At 40.2% G+C, this 21,915-nt stretch overlaps 1 protein-coding gene across 1 annotated transcript in view; it reads right to left on the reverse strand.

Moving 5' to 3' along the window:
- ITGA2 (integrin subunit alpha 2) overlaps positions 1-21,915 on the reverse strand; it is a 106,983-nt gene that overhangs the window by 67,125 nt on the left and 17,943 nt on the right. Inside the window, exon 2 of the mRNA XM_027101133.1 lies at positions 14,536-14,656. Coding sequence (XP_026956934.1) covers positions 14,536-14,656 — 121 coding nt within the window. The remainder of the gene's footprint in view (positions 1-14,535; positions 14,657-21,915) is intronic.

Consider the following 21,915-nt stretch of genomic DNA (forward strand, 5'->3'; position numbering starts at 1 on the left):
CACACACACACACACACACACACACACACACACACACACACACACACTAGAATACTATTTAGCCATAAAAAATGAATGAAATTTTGCCATTTGCAACAACATGAATGAACTTGGAGGGTATTATGCTTAGTGAAATAAGTCAGACAGAGAAAGACAAATACTGTATGATATCACTTCTATGTGGACTCTAAAAAGTAAGACACACTTGTGAATACAACAAAAAGGAAACAGACTCACAGATACAGAGAACAAACTAGTGGTTACCAGTGCAGAGAGGGAAGGGAAGAGGGGCAATATAGGGGTAGAGGATTAAGAGGCACAAATTACTATGTATAAATAAATAAGCTATTAAGGATATATAGTACAACACAGGGAATATAGTCAATATTTTATAATAACTATAAATGGAACATAACCTTTAAAAATTGTGAACCACAATCTGTATACCTGAAACACAAATAGAAATAGGATTGAAATATTGGCTATTAGTAAGTCCCAATATTCACTTTAATGGAGGGAGAGAATCATAGAGCAGGATTTGAGGTGCATGTTTGAACATATCTGATGTTCTTCAAATTCATGACAACTCGGAGGAAGTTAGGAAACTTATGAAGACTCTGTATTGTAAAAACTATCTTCCAGGGCTTCCCTGGTGGCGCAGTGGTTGAGAGTCTGCCTGCCGATGCAGGGGACACGGGTTCGTGCCCTGGTGTGGGAGGATCCCACGTGCTGCGGAGCGGCTGGGCCCGTGAGCCATGGCTGCTGAGCCTGCGTTTCTGGAGCCTGTGCTCCGCAACGGGAGAGGCCACTGCAGTGAGAGGCCCGCGTACCGCAAAAAAAAAAAAAATTATCTTCCAGCATCTCGATTTTTCTCCATTTGTACAAATCTCTGGTCTTCATTCCATAGTGGAAATACACAGTATTACCTCTGATCTTTGTGTGCAGGATACATCTTAAAATTTAAGAAAGAAAGAGACTGAAAAAGAATATACATACACATATACACACACACACACACACACACACACATATATGTATTTAATCACTTAGCTGTACACCTGAAACTAACATTATAAATTAACTATACATCAATAAAAATTTCTTTAATAAAGAAAGAAAGAGATAATCTGGCCCTTGCTTACTTTTCCAGTCCTGTTTTCTCCTGGTACATTCCTGAAATTCTGTATTTTAGTCATTAGACTCTGATCTGGTGGAGGAGCTGAGTTCTTCTTGCTTCTAAACCTTCACACATGCTGTTCCCTGCCTGGGAAATTCTGCTCATTAGTTATGTCTCTCATTAGACAACCACTTCTTCCAGGAAGTCACCTGGTTCTTCCACATTTGAGCAAGGTGGATTTCCTGAAGACTTTCATAGCCTCTGAGCTTTCCCTGTCCCAGTTTTCATCACGTTACCCTGGAAGTGCTTGCCTCCTGATTAAATCCCCCCTAGAGAGGAAAAGTCCATGGGGACTAGGAATTGAGACTATAGCACTGAGTGACTAGGTGTTGAACAAATGAATGAAAACACAAGTGAACAAACGAATGGATGATTCTACATTATTTTTAAAAAATTTTTATTGGAGTATAGTTGATTTACAATGTTGTGTTGATTCTACATTATTACCTAAGAGAATTCTCTTACTTGAGGAAAAGTTGAGTAGAAAATTTTTAGTTCTGTTTTTATTGAGGAGCATTTCTTTCTGTCCAAATTGAAGAAAAAACAGACAAACAACAAGAGGTGAAAAAACTCCACCAAGTTGAGAGGAAAGCATTATATGGTCACTGCTCTGGCTGCTGTTCCTGATTCAGTCTCCACATATCCATGATGCGTCTAACTTGTGTCTTTATTTTTTAAACAAAATCTGACTGAGGAGTCTGTAGGGAACAACATGGCACCTGATAGCAAGAAACTATAATAGGAAGTGTGGCTTTGCCCCTTTACATGCTGGGAATTGATATTAATTACAGCAAATCTTACAACAGCTGGTACTGAATGAGAGTCTTTCTGAACATTATTAACTTCCTGTGCAAAACAAGTCTGAGATTATGTTATCTCCATTTTCCATACAGAATCGCTGAGACACAGAGAGGTGAGCAACTTACTCATATTCACCTCGGTCGTGAGAGCCAAGCATAACTGATTCTGACGCCCAAGCTCTTGACCCTTAGGCTATTTATTCTCTTTCCTATTAGTGGCAAGAAGGCCTGGCAAAGGGCCCGGGTTGGGAAAACTGTCTGAACAGATGGGTTGGGCTCCAGAATCATCAAGGAGTAGGAACTGGAACTTGAGGGTCAGGCCACACCTACTGAGATGGGGGTCGTACTGTTTACAGACAGGGAAGAGCAGCGTATGTTCAGATGGTCCCAAATGTGGCCATTTGCGCGGCTTCTACTGTGCACCTTTCCTACCCACCCTCAGCATATTCCACAGAAACACACTGAGAAACAAAAGTTTAGTGTTTCTCACCTAAAATTGAACCATTTTGTTCCTCAGAGCCTCCAGCAGTAAAGCTGCATCACTAGCTACCTGTTTTCTCAGTGAGAAAGCTCAAAAGCCCACTTGCTGTTTCCTATCGACATTCCCTGGACCCTCTCCCCCCACCCCCTCCTATCCCCTCCCAGAATTCATGATTTGACAACCTCGAGGCTCTGGGAGATGATGACATCTCCACCACCACCGTGAAAGTTACCCCCACCCCGACCCCATTCATCAGACAGGAAGAAGAGAAGGCAAGCATCTGTGCAGCTGTGTGCCCCTCAACAAGGAATTTATGAAAGGACCTGAGATTCTCACACAGAACACATAAATCTCTGGCAGCGTTATGCCACGTTGAACTCTTAACCCAAAACAATGGAGGACAGCGGCAACCAGACCATTTTGGTGACTGCTGAAGAACAGCAAGGATATCCTCATCGTGTATGATTCATTCTTTAAACACTGTGAACCACATTAGGAAGTCACAGGTCATACTAGTGACTACAGAGAATGTTTGTAAAACCATTGCTCACCTCCTTTATTGGCAGTGTTTCCAGGAGATTCTCCTCCTCTCTTGCACCTAGTGAAATCCTTGTTCCTGACAACTCACCCTCACAAGGAAAGGCTATGACATCACCCATGGTTACTCCGAGGGAACTGTGACATTCTCAAATTAATCAGACAGAAAGATGAGGGAGGCAGATATATTTCTCTATAAAATTTTATGTAATCAGCTGTAGCAGGAAGAAACATGCCAGGAGAGAATGTTATAAAGGTTTGGAATAGGATACGTTGGTAGGTAAACCCTGCTGAAATGTGGCAAAGCCTCTTTGAAGTTATGGATTTAATTTAATCACAACCAGACAAAGAGCTGCGTGAACCGTCGTGCGTGCTGATTCTCAAAACAAAACAAAATCCCAAGATATAAACTCCTCTTTTCCTACAGTGAAACTGGGAATTCTTCCAAGACTACTAAAATAACACTTACTGTTCAATTATCTTGTGGGAAAATAGTGATTATATAGAGTTCCAAAACATAGCCAATCTGCCCACCTCCAGTGGAATTCAAAATACTTTGTTTAGTTAGTAAACAGTATTTACGGTGGTGTAGGTAGTTTTAAACCCACAATCCGGGGGCTGTTATAAATATCTTCCTTTGGTCTGTGCTTTTCTAAACTCTCCAAGCGTTCCTTCGATACTAGAGACTTTTCCAGAGATTATGGACAGAGGTGCACTTAAAAATATTGACTAGGGCAAAGCTTGTTTTATTTGATTCAATAAATGTTTTTTAAGATCTTAGGGGGCTGACATGTCGCACAGCTCTAGCAGGTACCATTCCCACATGCATGGTGTGCCCTGGCCTTGTGCAGTATACAACCTGTGACGCTGTACCTGGTGGCCAGGCCAACTGTGTGCCAGACTCAATTCTAGGCACTGGGGAGATATTAGAGAGTAAGTCAGTCAAAAATTTATGGCCTCACAGAGGCTACATTCTAGTGGGAAAAGACAGACAATAAGTGTAATAAGTAAGTAAAACATATGGTGATAGTGATCAGTGCTTTGTGGGAAAAGTGAGGAGGATAAAGTTAGGAGCGTGAGGTGGAGGGTGTTATAATCTTTATTAGGAGGGCCAGGGAAGGCCTCACTGAGGTGACATTTAAGTAAAGAGTAGATGGAGGGAAAGGAGTAAAACCGTAAGAGCCAGGAATAGTCCTGGCTATGGGAACAGCAAGTGCAAAAGCCCTGTGGCTGGACCAGAATGCACAAGGGGGAAATTGTAAGAGATGAGGTCATGCTGGTAATGGGCCCAGATCTTGCAGAGCCTTGTATGAAATCATAAGGACTCAGTTTTCCCTCTGAGTGAACTATGAGAAAGAAAGTCATTGGAGTGTTCTGAGCACAGTAGTGGTATGATCTGACATATTTCAGAAGGATTCTGAAGGCTTCTCTGTTGAGAATGATTGCATGGGGGTAAAGGCAGAACAGGTGAAGCACTTAGAAGGCACCTGGGATAATACAGGCAAGAGGTGATGCCAGGCTCCTACGGGGCTGGCAGAAGGGAAGGTGGTGACAAGTGTCCTTATTTCAGATATATTTTGAAGGTAGGGCCAGCAGGATTTCTTGAGAGGTTAGTGTTTGAATAATAATAAAAAAAAAAACTCAAAGGATGACCCCAAGGTTTTCAGCTAGAACTAAAAGCAACCGAGCGGCCATCATCAGATAAGGGGGATACGGTCAGTAGAGCAAGATTTTGAGGCAAGGGAAGCTCAGAAGGTCAGGAGGAGGTGTTTTCAGTTGGCGATGTCTATCAGCCATCCATGGTGGTATTTTGTTTGCCATTAGAAGCTTACTACATATAATACCCACATTAAGATGAGAAATTTCAAAGCCTACAGCTTATAAATATAAATACTATTCCTTATATTTCATTCCAGGCCATTGACAACACAAGGAGTCCGCTGAGTTCCATATGGCTACCTGCTTGGAACATAAAAGGAGCTGGTGATGGGAAGAATTCACCTGTAAGACTTCACATCTCTAGGAAGGGAGAAGATGGGTAAGAGAGTTCATTTTCAGCTCTTGGCTGGGAAACACTGCAATTATAAATTTAATAGCTAAACTCTTTGGCATACGTTGAAAGGCAGTTTCAGTCTCCTGGCCTCATCATGCTGCCTCAGACTTCTGTGGCCGCCAGATCACTTCCTCAAACAGTGGGACGGCTACACTCTCAAGGTCTTTCAGTTCCCCAGTGCGAAGTCCACCGACTTCATTACTGCTAGAACATCTTAAGCCTACTGTTCTGTCTCACAAAAATCCTGGAAATTAGCTTTTGCACTGGAAGCAATTGAATCCATAAAAACTGATTCTGTTACGTTGACTCATCCAACATGCAGTTTTCCTGAAGTTAAACTCAAAAGCCAAAATAGTCCATTTAAAGTCTTGTGATGGTATAAATTCCACATTCTTGTGCCCCGGCGGGGAGGAAAGGAATGCTTTTAAGGTCACACATTTTTATAAGTCAAAGCCCATGAGATAGTACCTTTTAAATAGGTGCTTCGGCAGATGGCTATCAATGCTAAGAACTGGAAAAGCAACCATATTTGTAAACTACTTTACACTTTATAAAGCACATTTTATCCTTTATTTTATAAGGATCTTCTTTGATCCTTATAAATACTCTGTGAGATCAAATATTATGACTACTCCTGTTTTCATATAAAGAAACTGACTCTGTCTGATGAGCAGCAAAGTCTAGATCTGCCCTTTCACTGCAAACCTCCAATTCTTTCTGCCGTATTAAGCTGACTTAGAACTCTTCCAGGAGAGCTACTCACTGTTGTCCTGTTACCTGGGCCCTAAGTAAATTAACAAATAGGTTCCACCTGTGCCACTTAGCATTGACCAGATCCTTCTTCGGACGGAGTTGATGGATGGAAAAGTTTCAGACAAGTAGCCGCCAGGAAGGTGTGTGTGTGTGTGTGTGTGTGAGTCCCAGCACCATCGTGAATGAACTCATTCTAAAAACAGACATTCAGGCATTAACACAGAGGAAAGCTTAAAATGATAAGACTAGCTGGTGAGGCACAGAGGATTTCCACAGATCACTGAAGGTCTCCAGATACTCCGGAGCAGCAGATCTATTCCACATGCAAGTCACAAAAGATGGGCATACAAATTTGTGTCCAGAGCAGGGAACATTTCAAGTGCCCTTTCTACTATAATGCAAACCATTTAAAAAATTTAGCTATAAAGATAACCTTAACTTAGTGGAAAAAAATTAACAACTATGATGTGACAAAGGTAGGTGAATCAACTAGAATCAACTCAACTAGAGTGGTCCATGGGGGTCTAAAAGGTACTTGGTTCCCTACTTACCCTGCCCCTACTGCCAGCCAAGGGAAAGTCATTGTTGATAGGAAACACGCCACTTTGTATACCTATATTAATAGTGTTGGTTTAAGTACATGACAATAGCATAATAATTAGTTATAAAAATGTTAACAGTAAGTTTTTTAAACTTAAAACTGCAAGGATATATTACAGTCAGACTTCTAATGCCTTTGCGGAATCAAAAATATGACTAAGTTAGAAGTTGGTGAAAATAACTAAAATGTAATGGAAGAACAGAAAGGAATATATATGTCATGGATTTAAAATAAAAGCAAACCTTGTGAATAAGCAACGTAAGCATGTTAAATGGCACTACCAGGAAAACCTGTCAAGAGAATTTTACCTTTGGAAAGAGACATAAAGGAGGATATTGGCTAACATTTAAAGGCTACATAATGAAAGACGAAGACATGATTATTTTGGAAAAGGGATCAGAATAGCATCCTTGGCCAAGAAGAAGAAGAAATGGACCAAAGCTAAAGTGACAGATGAGAAATGGCTGAGGATGAGGCAGTGGGGGGAGGTGGGGAGGAACTAGTTATTTAAAATCCTGATTTTCCTCCTGTATATTTTTACAAGGAGCTAATGAGAGTACCTCATATGTGCACAGTAGTTTAGTTTTTGAAGTGTTTTATTCTCTTACAAGGTGCTAAAAACTTCTGGTTTGGTCAGGATGGCATTTTCTTTGTGCTCTAGAGAGGTTGTGTGACTTTCCCAAAGTCACCCAGCTAGTGATGGGGAAGTTGAGGGTAAAACCCTTCTGTTCTGGCTCTTGACCTATATGACAAATCCCTGTCTATGAGAGAATGAAAAGACAGATGGGAACTGTCATCCCAGGCAACCCTTTTCTGTAACAATTTTTCATTCAAAATGCTAAATGAAGTTTATCTTACTTTATAAAGTTTATATGAAAATTATATTTAAATATTATTTATAAATGCCAATTACATTCTGCCACTTTCTTCCCTGGTTGCTTATAAAAATATGTCCACTTGGAACACCTTACCTCTGTTTGCATTCATCTACCCTATGCTTATTACTTCTTAGCTCTGTAAACTTAGGCGAACTAATAAAGCTTTCTAAGTCTCACTCCTCTCCTCTCATTTGTAAAATGGGTAATTATTTGACAAAGCTCTTAAAGATTCATCATGAGTATTAGGTGTTTGGCAAAGAACTTACCAGTATTGGTATTACCAATGTACTATACAACATAATCTTTGATGTCTGTTGCAGAATTGAATGTTACTTCTTTATTATTTATCTAAAATTCTCTACAAGAGATATTTTGTACAGTCTGTTATATTTGTAACACACATAATGCTTTACTACAATTTTTCTTAATTAAAAAGTAAAAATGGGGACTTCCCTCATGGCTCAGTGGTTAAGAATCCACCTGCCGATGCAGGGGACATGGGTTCGAGCCCTGGTCCAGGAAGATCCCATGTGTCGTGGAGCAACTAAGCCCGTGTGCCACAACTACTGAGCCTGCGCTCTAGAGCCCATGAGCCACAACTACTGAGCCCGCTCCGCAACAAGAGAAGCCACCGCAATGAGAAGCCCATGCACCTCAACAAAGAGTAGCCCCCGCTCAACGCATCTAGAGGAAGCCCATGTGCAGCAATGAGGACCCAATGCAGCCAAAATAAATTAAATAAATAAATAAATTTATAAAAAGTAAAAGCTATACTATATATAGATGGAAGGTTTTTTTTTTTGGCTATGACACTTGTTCATTATATTTCTCCTCTTAAAGAACAAGCATGCACTGGTCCTCAATAGAACAAGAAAATACATGTCTACAACTGGAAATACCCTCAATTCCCAGACAGTCCTCGTCACACAAGCGATTACAGTGTCCTAAGGTTTTTGAGTCATATAATGAGCTCAAACTGTTCTTGGGACAGGCCCTCAGATGAGACAAACAGAAAGAGTGCATATCACCACAAGATTCCAGGAAATGACTTTAACCATATCACGATCCTTTGTGTAACTGTTCGTGATAAGGATTGCATCACCTACATTCGGACATCCTGTGTATAAAGCGAGGGCTCCAAAGCGGAATGACCCTCTGTGGGTCTCACTCAGGGGAGAAGAGACCACAGCTTCCACACAGGTAGAGTGCTCTGGTGCTCTATTTGTGAGGTAATCTTGCTCTTAAAGTCATCCAGCTCATGGGAGACCATGAGAAAGTTTCAAGAATTTGCAAAGCCGTATTACTACTGTTTTTAGAATAAAAGTCCACAGTGTAATAAAAGTATAATAAATAAAACTAGCAAAGGAGTCAAGATTATTTTGTTAAAATCTTGTAGATCCCAGTGCAAAATATGCCTATAAATTCTTAGAAAAATGGGACATATGGAACAGCTAAAGTTGTACTTTAAAAATAGTGGAGTGTGATTTAAGAAAACTCAGACTAGAGCTCTAAACGAGTTGTCAGAAGGCAGGAAAGGGCTGAAAGATAGAGTCGGGGCTCAACAAGACAGATTGTAAAGAAAGTCCAAGCGATCAGAGGAAAACACGGCCAAGACAGCAGCTTCACAACAGGCAGTAGGGAGTAAAAAAAATAAAGGGATGTGTGTGTAAGTGTGTACTACGTATATAAAGTCTAAGGGAAAAACACTCACAGTTTATTAAAGAAATTCATAGTAAAATCACTTTCTGTGCCCGAGGTTAACTTGATTAGTATCAGAAGAAAAGTTAATGTTTAAACAGTCTTTCCCACATCTGCTACTCCCATAATGTCTGTGCAATTGTCATAAATTAGGAGTGGGGAAGGGCACGGTGCCAATTGTCAAAGCAAACAGGCAACTCTGGATTCCAAGTTTCGTGTTATGTTCCTTGAGCCGCAGGATTGTGAACGCTGCTGGACCTACCCACGGCCACCCCAGCACTGGAGCGGGAAAGCCCACTCACCTGGATCGTGCTCATCCCTGCCCTTTAAGCAAGGCACCTTGGCAGGGCTAGCTAGCGAGAGAGGTCAGGACGGAACCCTGTCCCTTTAGTGTCCCAGGCCTTGGTTTCTGTCTACTGGCTTCATTCTAAGTCAGCGTTCCCTACTGCAGGTGACAAAGGGTCCTCATAAGCATTCATGCTCCCTTTTGCAGCAGAAGCCTCCAGACAGATCCTAGCTCAACTAGAACTCTTTCCAAAGAATAACTGGGCTGTTGTTGGCTTATCAAATAAGGGCTATAATTTATACCTGTCAACTAAAAAAATTATTCACACGCTAAAAAATGAGAGTTCTGTTTTATCCGGTGGGAAATTTTAGGACTTCAAGCCCTGGAGGCCGCATCTCAAGTAACCCTGAGAGAACTGCTCCCAGGAGGCGAGGGGGGAGCCAGGATATATAAGAGTTTTGCAACAAAGGCAGGTAGTCTGAATGCCAAAGGTGACTGTTCATTAAAGAAAACCAGATATGTCAAGTTAAAGAATTTAGCTTCTTTAGAAAGCTAGATCTTCAGAAAATTTAGCTTCATTTTCAGAAAAGGAGCTTTTAATAGGAAGTTAATATAGCAAGTGACACTAAAGGCACACATGCTGTTGACTGTGGGGTTGGCACTTATGCCTCTGGCGCTATTCACGACTGCCTGCTCTGCACATCCATCTTCCTCACTGACTCGACTCCACGTGCCTTCAAGTCAAGGTCTCTGTTTTGTACTTCCTGCACCTCACATAGCATCCAGCCTGTGGTGCGTTAGAAAATCATGTCCGTGACTTGGATGTTACAAGGCCAGATCCGTGAGGGACCCAGGCTGGCATGCCAGGCCAAGTTCTGTTCTCTTTCCCTTCTGCTTCACACCTTCACAGGCTGTAGCCCTCAGGTAAGATGCTCCCTTCTCTTCTTCCTGGGGGTGGGGTATGCACATACCAGCTGGTGGTTATACGGAGGCTTGAGGGAAGGAAGGCCTCAGTAAGCCTCATACTACATCTAACCAGAAAGCTCTATAGTGGAGCTAAAATCACCAGCCCAGCCAATAGTAGAGTGCTACCTTGTTGGCCACTAACCATTGTCTTGTGTTTATATATCTTTCCAGAATGTCATGAGAAGGTCAAGGCTGGATTTAGAAATGCCTGGTGTCCCCGGTCTTGACATAACACCATCAGCACCAGAATCTCACCATAAACAGTTAACATATTTGTCTTTTAGCAACACTTTGTGTGCTTAGAGGGAGTCCTGGAAAGAGAAAGGAGATATGGCTCACTTTGCCAGGACTCTGCCTGCTAGGTTCCTGTCAACTTTGTCCCTTTTGGTCTTAACTTCCAACCTGCAGTGTGGCCAGTGCTTGAGTTGCCTACAATCCTTGACAGACTTATCAGCCCTATCAGCATCTATTGCTAATGGTGCCTCTTTCTCTGTCCCAGAAAAACTGTTACTTAAAAAGAATAACCTCAAGTTTAATGCCAGGTTGTCCTCAGCAAGGCCACACTTATGAAGTGGACCATGAGAGTGCGTCTGAAGGTCTTGTCCAGCGCCTACGTAAGTCTGTCTGCTAGAGATCACTTTGTAGACTACCTCGGGTGAATCAGTGGGGACTAGGGCTTTCATTCAGTAATTCAACAAGTAGTTAGTGACCCCTCTACTCGATGCCAGGTGACACTCTGGGTTCTGAGCACGTACCAGTGCACAAAGCAACGTCCCTATCCTCGGAGACAGAGCAGAAGATGCATAATGAGCACACAAACATATAAAGATAATTTCAGATAGTACTAACTGCTATTTAGAAAAAAAACCAACATAAAAGGCTAGAGGGTGACTGGGAGGTGTTGTGAAGTGCTAATTCAGACAGGCTGGCTCTGAAAGTTCTCTCTGAGCAAGAGGCATTTGAGCAAAACTGAGAAATAAGAGACAAAATCCTGGGAAGACTGTCCCTTCCAGGAGAAAAGCGTGTGCACCGAAGCTCTGAAGCAGGAATGAGTTCACAATATTCTCCCACCTGTTCATCTCCACTCTTAAGACCCACCTCATGATTCACCTCCTCCAAGATGTCTTCTGTGACACACTACCCGTATGAGTGATAATTTCATTTTGCTTCCCCATCATACAGACAGGTACGCTTCAAAATGTGGATAAGTGTTTCTTTGAATTCCATTTTTTACATAAGTTCACACAGGAAAAAGGGTATGAAAGATGGAATACTGCCTGCCATATGGGTAAACAAAGGATGTCACAGTCATCAGCATTGCAGCCACAGCCGATGATGAGCTGATGAGCCCTGAGGGCACAGGAAGGAAAGAACACCTGCCATCTGGCAGCCAACAGACTGCAGCCACTCCCTTCCGTGAGCCCTGAGGAAACTCAGGGTACGAAAACACAGGATACTGGCCCCAGATAGCTGAGGTGCACATCAAAGGAATGATTTCAGTGAGTTCAGATTCTTGCATCTTCCCTACATAGAAAAGCGCTAAATTCTTTAACTTGACATATCTGGCTTTCTTTAATTAACAATAATCTTTTTTTTTAATTAAGTTTTTTACATCTTTATTGGAGTATAATTGCTTTACAATGGTGTGTTAATTTCTGCTTTATAACAAAGTGAATCAGTTATACGTATACATATGTTCCCATATCTCTTCCTTCTTGCGTCTCCCACCCTCCCACCCTCCCTATCCCACCCCTCTAGGTGGTCACAGAGCACCGAGCTGATCTCCCTGTGCTATGCGGCTGCTTCCCACTAGCTATCTATTTTACGTTTGGTAGTGTATATATGTCCATGCCACTCTCTCGCTTTGTCACAGCTTACCCTTCCCCCTCCCCATATCCTCAAGTCCATTCTCTAGTAGGTCTGTGTCTTCTTTACTCCCGTCCTACCCCTAGGTTCTTCATGACATTTTTTTTCCCCCTTAGATTCCATATATATGTGTTAGCATACGGCATTTGTCTTTCTCTTTCTGACTTACTTCACTCTGTATGACAGACTGTAGGTCCATCCACCTCACTACAATTAACTCAATTTCGTTTCTTTCTATGCCTGAGTAATATTCCATTGTATATATGTGCCACATCTTCTTTATCCATTCATCTGATGATGGACACTTAGGTTGCTTCCATCTCCTGGCTACTGTAAATAGAGCAGCAATGAACATTTTGGTACATGACTCTTTTTGAATTATGGTTTTCTCAGGGTATATGCCCAGTAGTGGGATTGCTGGGTCGTATGGTAGTTCCATTTGTAGCTTTTTAAGGAACCTCTATACTGTTCTCCATAGTGGCTGTACCAATTGACATTCCCACCAGCAGTGCAAGAGTGTTCCCTTTTCTCCACACCCTCTCCAGCATTTATTGTTTGTAGATTTTTTGATGATGGCCATTCTGACTGGTGTGAGATGATATCTCATTGTAGTTTTGATTTGCATTTCTCTAATGATTAATGATGTTGAGCATTCTTTCATGTGTTTGTTGGCAACCTGTATATCTTCTTTGGAGAAGTGTCTATTTAGATCTTCTGCCCATTTTTGGATTGGGTTGTTTGTTTTTTTGTTATTGAGCTGCATGAGCTGCTTATAAATTTTGGAGATTAATCCTTTGTCAGTTTCTTCATTTGCAAATATTTTCTCCCATTCTGAGGGTTGTCTTTTGGTCTTGTTTATGGTTTCCTTTGCTGTGCAAAAGATTTTAAGTTTCATTAGGTCCCATTTGTTTATTTTTGTTTTTATTTCCATTTCTCTAGGAGGTGGGTCAAAAAGGATCTTGCTGTGATTTATGTCATAGATTGTTCTGCTTATGTTTTCCTCTAAGAGTTTGATAGTTTCTGGCCTTACATTTAGGTCTTTAATCCATTTTGAGCTTATTTTTGTGTATGGTGTTAGGGAGTGATCTAATCTCATACTTTTACATGTAGCTGTCCAGTTTTCCCAGCACCACTTATTGAAGAGGCTGTCCTTTCTCCACTGTACATTCCTGCCTCCTTTATAAAAGATAAGGTGACCATATGTGTGTGGGTTTATCTCTGGGCTTTCTATCCTGTTCCATTGATCTGTCTTTCTGTTTTTGTGCCAGTACCACACTGTCTTGATTACTGTAGCTTTGTAGTATAGTCGGAAGTCAGGGAGCCTGATTCCTCCAGCTCCGTTTTTCATTCTCAAGATTGTTTTGGCTATTCGGGGCATTTTGTGTTTCCATACAAACTGTGAAATTTTTTGTTCTAGTTCTGTGAAAAATGCCAGTGGTAGTTTGATAGGGATTGCATTGAATCTGTAGATTGCTTTGGGTAGTAGAGTCATGTTCACAATGTTGATTTTTCCAATCCAAGAACATGGTATATCTCTCCATCTGTTTGTATCATCTTTAATTTCTTTCATCAGTGTCTTATAATTTTCTGCATACAGGTCTTTTGCCTCCTTAGATAGGTTTATTCCTATATATTTTATTCTTTTCCTTCTTTTGACATTCAGACTACCTGCTCTTTGTTGCAAAACTCTTATATATCCTGGCTGCCCCCTCGCCTCCTGGGAGCAGTTCTCTCAGGGTTACTTGAGATGCGGCCTCCAGGGCTTGAAGTCCTAAAATTTCCCACCGGATAAAACATAACTCTCATCTTTTAGGGTATGAATAATTTTTTTAGTTGACAGGTATAAATTATAGCCCTTATTTGATAAGCCAACAACAGCCCAGTTATTCTTTGGAAAGAGTTCTAGTTGAGCTAGGATCTGTCTGGAGCCTTCTGCTGCAAAAGGGAGCATGAATGCTTGTGAGGACCCTTTGTCACCTGGAGTAGGGAATGCTGACTTAGAATGAAGCCAGTAGACAAAGCTTTGCTCAAGGAGAAAATTTAGGGAACAATTCTACCACCTAGAAATGGTCCAGCAGCAGCACTAGCCAGCTGAGCATTTACAAAGCCTAATGGATACCAGTTTACAGAGTAAGAAAGGAAGACAAATCTATTTATCCATCTATCTAACATCAAATGGTCAAAACCTGGTATTATGAATTTACTATGGAATATTTATAGAAAAGTTTCTATCTAGGTTTAAAAAAAGTACCTTTATGCCATCCCATCAGTTATTAATCTGAGAGTTACCGACTCCCAAAGAAAAATCCTTCATTTAAGGATATTTGAGGACTACCCATTAATAACATATACATGCACCAATCTGAACAAGCAATTGTAGTCAAATATTAAATTTATTTAGTGTTTTTACTGAAGTCATAAAGAAGAGACTATTCTTACCAGTTGCCTTCTGGATTTATGAACTGCTGCACTGCATAGCCAAACTGTTCACTTGAAGGACCAGAAAATATCTTTGCTTCCAGGAGACCAACATTGTACGCCACACAGCAATTTAAAATGCCTATGAAGGAAAAATGAAAACGTAGTCCATATTTACAATTTGTGAATAAAAGTTTGTAATATAATTATCAAAGGCCACTTAAAAAAAGTGTTTGAAGTAATAATTATTCTCTTTATCAATGTTTACCAAGAAATAGTGGCTACTGATTTTTAAGTACTAATTTGGGGCCCTGACACCATGCTAAGTACTCTACTTCCATGATTCATTATTTCATTCATCTTCATAGAAATCCTAAAATATGATTGGTTTTTTTTTTTTTTGGCCACACAGCACGGCTTGCAGGATCTCAGTTCCCCAACCAGGGATCAAACCTGTGTCCGCTGCAACAGAAGCATGGAGTCCTAAGCACTGGACAGCCAGGGAATTCCCTGATTGCTAATATTATATTTGTTTTGCAGAAATTTCTGAGGTTCCTGGAGATAAGTGTGTCTCACAGGTAGAAAGTGATAAGGGAAGGGCAGGATTTGAACACAGGGCTGTCTGACTGAAGAGCTTGAATTCTTAAACAACATATTACCTCTAGGGATTAAGTAACTTCAGTTCTATTTGTCCTTCCTAATGCAAGACTCTAAACCACCCAAGGGCAGGGTTGGAAGGTTATCTTCTATTTCTTCTGAATCTCCCTGAAGATCTTGACACAAACTCTATATGAAATGTCTGTTGAAAGAGCATTGCTGAATACATCAAAGGAGGTAAAAAAAAAAATCACAGCTGCTTGAAAATTGTATAATTTTTTTCAGAAAGGATCATTTCTGAGAATGAAATGTAAGGGAAAGGGGTCATATCTTTTATTCCAGCAGGAACTGCAAAAGTGGTTTTGCTTTCTGATGCTTCTTTCTGGGTGTTCGAGAAATGATATTCATTTTCAGAAACAACAAAGGCCTTGATAGGATAAAGCCTGGATAGACCTTTTTAAAAAACCTTGTTTGTGATGGAAAGGGAAAGAGGGGAAAGAGTAAGGTTGATGAAGTCTCCCCCTCTGACACTGATAGCATTAATGCTGGTCATCCTATGTTCTAGAGAAAGAAGATTGTGTGGATATTAACATTCTCTATGGAGATGGGAACAGATTTCAAGCTGTTTGAGATCAGTAGTTACCTTAGCAGACACTGAAGGCAGAGTGGACTTTTCAAAACTGACATCAAAGTTCCATCAATATGTGTTTTCACAAAGGAATAACCCACTTTCTGGGCCACATTGAAAGTGCACAGTATTTCATAAATCTATTGTTTCAGGCATTGAAAGGATGGAGGAAAAGGGCTGGCTCTTCCATTATGCCCGTGTACTTCTGGGGACAGATTTTGAAATGTGCTCCAAAGGAATAATGAGGTCAGTGATGAAGCTTTGGGGACTTAAAGTAGTTGACGTGCCTCTTTACCTGCCAAGATCATTCTACTGTGGATCTGTTCACTCAAGAGCGCTCAGGTCACTATTATTTTTTAGAAATAAATGTGTTGCCAGGAAGAGAAGGACAAATCATAATTTTCAAATACTCTGTAGCAAAATCTACACGGCTTCACATGTGCACATTTTCTCCTTAATATCTATTTTTGATATGCACCACTGCTTCTTTATACTTTTCAGGAAATAAAATGCAAACGAAAATAATGTAGCAAAGTAAGCAGAGAACCAGAACTGACATTCAGAATATTGGTGTTTCCAATCAACAGTTTAACTTTACCCCATAGTGCAGAACTCAATAAATCCTATTTAAATACGTTACCAATTATCTAACAAACTAGTAAAAGCTTGGGGAGGTGATATCAAACTGTCTCCTCTTTTAAAATATCTTTTGCTAGAAAGACCACATATGGTTATATATATAATGACCTCATTTTTTTCCCTATTAATTAGACCTTGGCAGATCACGGCATGACATGAAATCACGATGGAGTCCATTTTATCACGTAGCAGTTAAATTTTATTATATATATGCCCAAATGTGTACATACATACTTATATGTATATACTATGTGTTTACATACATATATACATGTGTCTATACATACATATATAAACTATTAGTTAAAAAATGTAAATCATATTATTTCATCTCTCTGCTTAAAATACCCCAATGTCTGAGAATAAAATCCAATTTCCTTACCACAGTTTCAAAAGCCCTTCACGATCTGGCCCTTGTGTATCTGGTGACTTTCACTTTCCACCACTGTCCTCGCTCACTGTGCTCCAGCCACTCTGGCTCTCCTTCTGTCCCTTGAACACATCCGGTTCATTCTGCTTATGGCCTTTGCAGCGGCTTGACCCACTGCCTACAGCACTCTTCCCCACTTGGTATTTGTGTCCTGCCACCTATTCACCATTTAAGTCTTTGCTCAAGTCTCTGCTGTTCTCGTAGAGACCTCCCCTCACTCCTCTACCAGCAACATCCTTCTCCATCATTACCCCAACATCGCAGCGCTTATCATCTGAAGTGATCTTATGTATCTGTATTGTTCTGTGTCTCTCTGCCTACTAAAATCTAAGCGACTTGAGAGCTCAGATCTTATTTCTTTTATTCACTCCTACTTTCCCAGCACCTAGGGTAATATTTGTTGAATGAAATGAATTTTTAATGAATATGTGTTCTTTGATAATGATATGGAATATAGACAAAATTAGGGGGAGAAAGATCACTCATAATCATATCATTCTCATGCAAGTGCAGTTAATTTCCTTCCAGTATTTTTTCCAATATTTAAACCATAATGTATATTCCAATTTGTAGCCTACTATTTCTTAATGCTTATGTTTGTCTGCCTATGTCAGAATCATCTTGACTCATTTGATCCCCACCAACCTTGTGAAACAGCAAAACCTAGCTATTATTACCAATGTACAAATATGGAAACTGCAACTCATGGAGATTAGATGTCTTTCTTCCTCAGTGTCACACAATTGGTAGCTGATATCTGAGTCTTGGTCTGGCTCATCTTCTCAAACTTATTGTCCAGAATTTCCATTCATAAACGGTCTGCTCATTTTTCTCACAAAACATGTCCTTCTCCATCACCACTCCTTCATTCCTTGATACTAAATCTCTTCTTTCCTGTACTTCAATCCTTCCCTCAAGAGCCTGCCACTTTTGATAAATCTGGACAATCTCAGTTCACTATACTTATTTTTCTCAAATATATATTTAAAACTCACTATGTCACCATTTCACACTTTGCCTATGATAGCTAATTAGCTTCTATAAATTTAATGTAAGTATTCGGTCTAATTCAATGTCTATTTCCTCTTTACAATCCCACTGGTCATAGTAATGTGTTCCTATGTCTGTTCTCATAAATTAACTGAATCATATGGAAAATAATAACCCTATTTGGTTCATTGTGTTTCCTTACCCCCCAAACATGCCCACACACTAAGAAATGAATCATTCAAAAAATATTTATCCAACTCCTTTGTGCGAGGCATTTTCCTAGGTCCTGGAGATGTAGCAATGAACAAAACAGACAAGATCTCTGCTGTCTTTGAGCTTTCATTCTTGTAATTGGAATAAAATAATGAACAATTATATCATCATGGGATAAGCATTAAATTTCAGAAAGCTAAAAGAACCCTGATCCAAAAGTTGAGAAGAGGGTACATCCGAGTTTGAAGCCTTCATAGAAGAGGTGGCAATCCATGGACCTTGGAGGATGAGCTGGAATTCACTGCATAAAGAGGAAGGCCAAGGTCATTCCAGGCCCAAGGAACATCCTGCTCAGTATTATGGAGAAGTGAAAGAGAAGAGTATGGGGACGGTGAGAAACTGGCCCAGCAAGTCATAGATTATTAATTTATACATTCCAGGTCTATATTAGATGCACTGAGTTTCAGGGTGACTTCAGCCTTGTCCTGTCAGGGTCATGTCAGGGTGTAACTCTTCTCCCCTGTCCTCATGCGGATGCCTGTGAACGCAGTAATAGTACAGCAAAGTACTTATCCAAGGTGACCTTGCTGTATATTTGTTGATAGTAACCGAGCCCAAGTATTCAGTGAATCTCACGAAACTTTACTGCAAAAATAAGCAATGTATGTCCTGGGGGGTCAACTAATTTCCTCTCTGTCCACAGTTAAAAGGGTGTCGTGTTTCATCCTTGATTATAACCTGGCTTGTTGTCATTTTTATATCCACAGGCAAACCAGATAGTTAAGCACACACTGATTAATGCAAACTTCTGTTTTCTTCCACTCATTTAAAAATTTTATAGCACCTCCTGCCCTGAGAGTTCCTGCTCATCTCTGAAACAGATTTCTGGGAAACTTTAATAATTAAGAATTAGTTTAAGTAAAAATGGAGTTCATTCTCCCACTTTATTCTGGAACCTGATTTTAAATTATAAGATAATTCAAAAGAGAAATAAATATATGTTTGGTAATGAGATATAGTTAACCCAGTTTTGTTCTCAATATGTAGTGAAGCTCAGAAAGGAACAAAATCTTTGGAAAACAAGGGCAGAAATAAATGTATTAAACAAAATATATCATTCTATATTCAACACAAGATTTTGTCAGGAGGTGTCTTGATTTCCATGATATCACTGTCAGAGCTCAATGACACATATCTGTAGTAGAAGATGGTAGGAAAGTCTAATTTGTGTGGCTAATGCAAAACTTAAGCATATCTACAAACGTTGAAGGGCAGGTGGGGCTGGCTTTTCACGGAAGGGGTTCATTTGCAAAAAGATCCACAGAGTTAAAGGGGAAAAAAATTCATGTTAAGAGAAGAGAATTAAGGCCCAAAGCAAGAGGTAGAATTGGGAAGAGAGGAGTATTTTTAACTAGGACTCTCTTATTGCATTCTAGCCCATTCCTGCAGATGTATGCTGGCATTTTCGGGAGGAAATGTCTGTTAAGTAGTAAACAAAAATACAAGAACTCTTTTAGTTATAAAATAAGTCAGGGGGGTGTAAGGTACAGCATGGTGACTACAGTTAATAATACTGTATTGTACGTTTGAATGTTGCTAAGAGAATAGATCTTAAAAGCTCTCAACACAAGAAAAAAATCTGTAATTATGTGTGGTAATAGATGTTAACTAGACTTATTGTGGCAATCATTTTGCAATATATACATGTATCAAATCATTGTGTTGAAAACAAACAACCTAATCAAAAATGGGCAGAAGACCTAAATAGACATTTCTCCAAAGAAGACATACAGATGGCCAAGAAGCACATACATGAAAAGCTGCTCAACATCACTAATTATTAGAGACACGCAAATCGAAACTACAATGAGGTATCACCTCACACCAATCAGAATGGCCATCATCAAAAAAATCTACAAACAATAAATGCTGGAGAGGGTGTGAAGAAAGGGAACACTCCTACACTGTTGCTGGGAATGTAAAGTGATACAACCACTATGGAGAACAGTATGGAGGTTCCTTAAAAAACTAAATATAGGGCTTCCCTGGTGGCGCAGTGGTTAAGAACCCGCCTGCCAATGTAGGGGACATGGGTTCAAGCCCTGGTCCGGGAAGATCCCACATGCCATGGAGCAACTAAGCCCGTGTGCTACAACTACTGAGCCTGTGCTCTAGAGCCCACAAGCCACAACTACTGAGCCTGTGTGCCACAATTACTGAAGCCCGTGCTCCTAGAGCTCGTGCTCCACAGCGAGAGAAGCCACTGCAATGAGTAGCCCGCGCATCACAACAAAGAGTAGCCTCCCCTTGCCGCAACTAGAGAAAGCCCGCACATAGCAACAAAGACCCAAAGCAGGCATAAAAAAACAAAACCAACAACAAAACTAAATATAAAACTACCATGTGATCCAGCAATCCCACAACCAGGCATATATCCGGAGAAAATCATAATTTGAAAAGATACACGCACCCCGATGTTCACTGCAGCACTATTTACAATAGGAAAGACATGTAAACAATCTAAATGTCCACCAACAGAGGAATGGATAAAAAAGTGTGGTACATATATAGAATGGAATATTACTCAGCCATGAAAAAGAACAAAATGATGCCATTCGCAGCAACATGGATGAACCTAGAGATTATCATACTAAGTAATGTCAGACAGAAAGACAGATATCATATGATATCACTTACATGTGGAATCTAATAAAAATGATACAAATAAACTTATTTATGAAACAGAAACTCACAGATCTCGAAATCAAACATATGGTTACCAAAGGGGAAATGTGGGGGGAAAGTGATAAATTAGAAGATTGGGATTAACATATACACATTACTAAATATAAAATAGATAAGTAATAAGGACCCACTGATTAGCACAGGGAACTCTATCAGTATTCTGTAATAACCTACATGGTAAAAGAATCTGAATGGAGATATATATATATATACACATATATATATATGTGTATATATATACACATATATATATGTATATATATATGTATGTATATACATATAAAAAACTGATTCACTTTGCTGTACACCAGAAACTAACATAAGATTAAGTCAAATATACTCCAATAAAAATTCTAAAAGTTAATTGTGTTGTACACTTGAAGCTAATATGTCAATTATATCTCAATACAAAATAAAATAAAATCCAAATTACTCATATACATGAACTCTAAGGTCTGAATGTCTATGAAAGTGCAAGCACAGGGTCTCACTGATTTAAGAATGTGGAGCAAATCTCTATCCCATGGCTGGTGGGGACTGGTCCTCAGAAGCTGCAGAGGTATGGGCAAAGGCAGGGGAGCAGGAAGGTCCAGTTATCACCAAGACATGGGGGAACTCTCTTAGGGGACAGCAAACGTTCCCAGAAGAACTGTGCTTAAGAGTCCAGGAGAAACACTCTCATCTAAATCAGGGATGGGTGAAACTCCAGGTATGATCTGTCTTGGGGCAAACTTCTCCCTATCTGGGGGTCTGTGAACCTAGAAAATAATTTCTCTGCTTCTAAAAAAGGATGGTGTGACAGGCATGTGAGAGACATTTCCATTTAAAAGAGAGATTAGAAGGAATAAAGGAGTCGCTGGTACCAAGAAAGTTTAACATAGCAGGTCAAATTCCACTAGGTTTTCAGGCCTGAAAATAATCCTCTGTTGCTCAAGGCTCTGTCCTCTGGGCCTGCAACAGCTCTACTGGCCTCTTCTTCTTTGTCCCCTTCAGTTCAAGAGCAGCATTTCTGCTGAGACAACATTCCTAAAAACCTTGTAGGTCTCCTGTGTATGTCCTGGTGATCTGTGCCATTTGACAAGAGAGCTCTCCACAGATCTTTCCTGGATAACTTTCTCTCTTCCTGGCCTCTGCGGAGACGGTTGAGAGGATCCAGGAA

The sequence above is a fragment of the Aethalodelphis obliquidens genome, unplaced genomic scaffold, assembly GCF_003676395.1.
Source record: "Aethalodelphis obliquidens isolate GAN/ISIS:26980383/991018 unplaced genomic scaffold, ASM367639v1 scaffold4, whole genome shotgun sequence".
NCBI classification, from domain to species: Eukaryota; Metazoa; Chordata; class Mammalia; order Artiodactyla; family Delphinidae; genus Aethalodelphis; species Aethalodelphis obliquidens.